This window comes from Trypanosoma conorhini (genome assembly GCF_003719485.1).
Source record: "Trypanosoma conorhini strain 025E chromosome Unknown Tco_14.4_contig_00301, whole genome shotgun sequence".
NCBI lineage: Eukaryota > Euglenozoa > Kinetoplastea > Trypanosomatida > Trypanosomatidae > Trypanosoma > Trypanosoma conorhini.
This window is the reverse complement of record NW_021704388.1, coordinates 19,425-22,185: the sequence shown is the minus strand read 5'-3', so window position 1 is coordinate 22,185 and position 2,761 is coordinate 19,425. Positions and strand designations below refer to the sequence as shown.

The 2,761-nt window shown below is 60.4% G+C and overlaps 3 protein-coding genes across 3 annotated transcripts in view; all 3 read left to right on the top strand.

The window, feature by feature from the left end:
* Nucleotides 1–479, top strand: Tco025E_05285 (saccharopine dehydrogenase; the record flags this gene model as incomplete). The annotated part of the gene is made up of 1 exon (XM_029372186.1): nt 1–479. A coding segment is annotated over one exon (479 nt), but the record flags the coding sequence as incomplete, so codon positions are not given.
* A 130-nt stretch (nt 480–609) lies between these two features.
* Nucleotides 610–1,122, top strand: Tco025E_05284 (uncharacterized protein; the record flags this gene model as incomplete). Its single annotated transcript, XM_029372185.1, has 1 exon — nt 610–1,122. The coding sequence occupies one exon, from the start codon at nt 610–612 to the stop codon at nt 1,120–1,122; it is 513 nt and encodes a 170-aa protein (XP_029227723.1).
* An 871-nt stretch (nt 1,123–1,993) lies between these two features.
* Tco025E_05283 (surface protease GP63) overlaps nt 1,994–2,761 on the top strand; it is a gene marked incomplete at both ends in the record, with an annotated part of 822 nt that continues 54 nt past the window's right edge. The window contains one exon of the mRNA XM_029372184.1: nt 1,994–2,761. This exon is cut by the window's right edge and continues 54 nt beyond it. Within this exon, the coding sequence (XP_029227722.1) occupies nt 1,994–2,761 (768 nt within the window).

Below are 2,761 nucleotides of genomic sequence, written 5' to 3'. Positions count from 1 at the left end.
GGCTTGGCCCGGGCAAAGTGGGACCCTGGGCGATTGCGGGCCGCAGTAAAGAGAAGCTGGATGCACTAAAGAAGGAGCTTGGCCTGGACGTCGCCGTGCTTTCTGCGGACATTGCCAGCCCCAGCTCCCTTGACAAGGTCTGCGCCGGCACCACCGTGCTCATTTCGTGCGCCGGACCCTTTACACGGATTGGGATGCCCGTCGTGGAGGCCTGTGTACGCTGCCGAACGCACTACGTGGACTCGACGGGTGAGTATAATTTTGTCCGTCAGGTCATTGAACGGTTCCACGAGGAGGCGAAGAAACAGGGTGTTGCGCTGGTGTCCTGTTGCGCCTTTGACAGCGTTCCTGGGGACCTGGGCAACTACGCTGTGCGTCAAGGCCTTGGGGCACAAGTGGAGGAAGTAAAGGCGTTTTACCAGTTGTCGAGCCCCGGATTTTCGGGCGGTACGGCACGCTCTATCTTTGCGGTCACATGAGGCCTGCGGCCCGGCAGACAGGGACCCCTACAGCCTGCTCCCGAAGGATGCTCCGCGACCCCCCACAGCGCCCACGCGGAGAGGGGTGTGGTACGACGTCTCAGAGAGGAAACTGACGGGGCCGTTTGTGATGGCCGCCACCAACGAACGCGTGGTGCGTCGCACAAATGCCTTGCTTGGCTACGGCGGCACCTACGTGGAGGCGCAGGAGGGAACGATGGGAACCGTTGTCGGCGCAACTATTGCGGGGTATCTGACGGCGGCGGTGCTTGCTGTCCCCTTCCTCCGTCGCTACATCGCGGAGCACTGGCTGCCACCGGCGGGAACAGGCCCCACACAGTCGCAGAGGGAACTGTCGTGGTACAAGTGCGTCTTTGTCGCCGTCGATAAGTCCGGGAAGGTGCTGCGGCGCGTCATCCTCTCCGACACGCGCGACGGGTACACGGCAAGCGGCCTGTACATTGCGGAAGCGGCTCTCAGTGCGCTGCAGCGGGCCAAGGAAGGCACTCTTGGCGCCGGCGTCTTGACGCCCATGGCGGCCTTCGGCGACGTGCTGCTCCGCCGTGTTCAGCAGGCCGGCGTCGTCGTTGAGGTGATGGAGGCGGAGGCGCCGCCGGCGAGCACAACGACGCCCGCACAGTAAAAGCGTGTCGGAGCCCCTCGCCCAGCGGTAGTAAAATATCTCAAAGGATGTCTGGCTTGCGCGTCGCAACAGGGCACACTGCTGCGGGAATTTTCATCCTCCTTAAGCGTCTTGTTTGCGCGTTTACTGTCGAGTCTCACGAGAGAGAAACTAGAAGTTACTAAAGTTTCGTCCGCTTAGCTTTTTACACCCCCGTTTCTTATAGCTTGTTTGTTTATTTCGCGGAATTCGCGTGTTGCCGTGTGAGGGCAATGCATGGCAACGCTCCCCGGCTCTGGGATTCTCATCGCAATGGCGTAGCCACGCACGCGTGTGATACACCCGGCTGGGGCTGCGGCCGAAGAGACTGCGCCAGATGCGCCTGCACGGAAGTGAGGGCCAACAGAGTGCAGGGACGCCGCTCCCAGTGAGCTGCGGAGGGGACGAGGGCACCGTCCAATGACCCTGCACCTGGTGACTGTTAGACAGCCGGTCATGCAAATAATATATAGTACCGTGAAAAGAACAAACGAGCAAAAACACCGTCTGAGGGAATCTCGCAGTCAATACGGACCACATGCAACGACGATGGGCCTTCCCTCAGCGGCTGCTTGGCATTTGTTCCCTTTTAGGGAGCACATGAGCCCAGAAGACGGAGTGCAACACCCATGCAGTTCGTCCAGTGCGTACGCAGTGTGAGTGTGTGTGCCTTCCGCTACGCCCTCCTGTTGTTCTCAGCGGCGTGAAATCAATTTTAACGCATCCCTGGCACACACAAAAGCAATTCTTTCTTTCTTTGTACATATTTCTGTTCTTGCTCCAGATAAGCTCTCTGCTGCGAATACAGCTATTCTCAGCAAACCAACACACCCACACTCTCTTTTCTCACACCATGCGCCGTCGCCTCCGCGCCATGCCACTTCTTCCACTGGCGGTGCTTCTGTTGCTGCTGACGGTGCACTGCGCCGGTGGGTGCCTCGCCGCTGCGCACCGCTGTGCGTTCGACGAGATGTTGCACAACGGCGACTCGCCCCCGGCTGCGGTGGTGCGTGAGGTGCCGCGCAAGGGGCAGGGTGCGGCGCAGGCGTACACCGTCGCAACGGCAGCGGCAGGAGCGAGCCAGGGCTGGGCGCCGATCCGCATCGAGGTGTCCACGGAGGATTTGAAAGACGAGACAAAGTACTGCACGAAGGAGGGGGAGAGCAAGCCCGACTTTAAGGGTGGCACTGAGGTTTGTGCAGAGACGTACATTCTGACCGCGGAAAGGAAGAGCGCCCTGGTGAACGAGGTCATCCCTGTGGCTGTCCAGCTGCACGCGGAGCGTCTGCTCGTTCAGCGGGTGGAGGGCCCGTTGGTTGTTCCCCAGTTCACTGACACGCAGGGACGGTGCCAGTACTTCAAAGTCCCCGACGAGCATCAAACAACGGGAGTTGCCAATGCGGACATGGTGCTCTACGTGGCTGCCGGGGCGAGTGCCGAGACGTGGGCAGTTTCGTGTGCCGTTGGGTCAAATGGTCGTCCAATTGCCGGTGCGCTGCATCTCTCGCCTTCTCCACAGTTGTCCGTCATGCACTCTGCCCGCGCTGCTGCACATGCAATTGCCCATGCACTTGGCTTCGGCGTGGAGCAGATGACGAAGCTCGGCATGTTGGAGGACGTC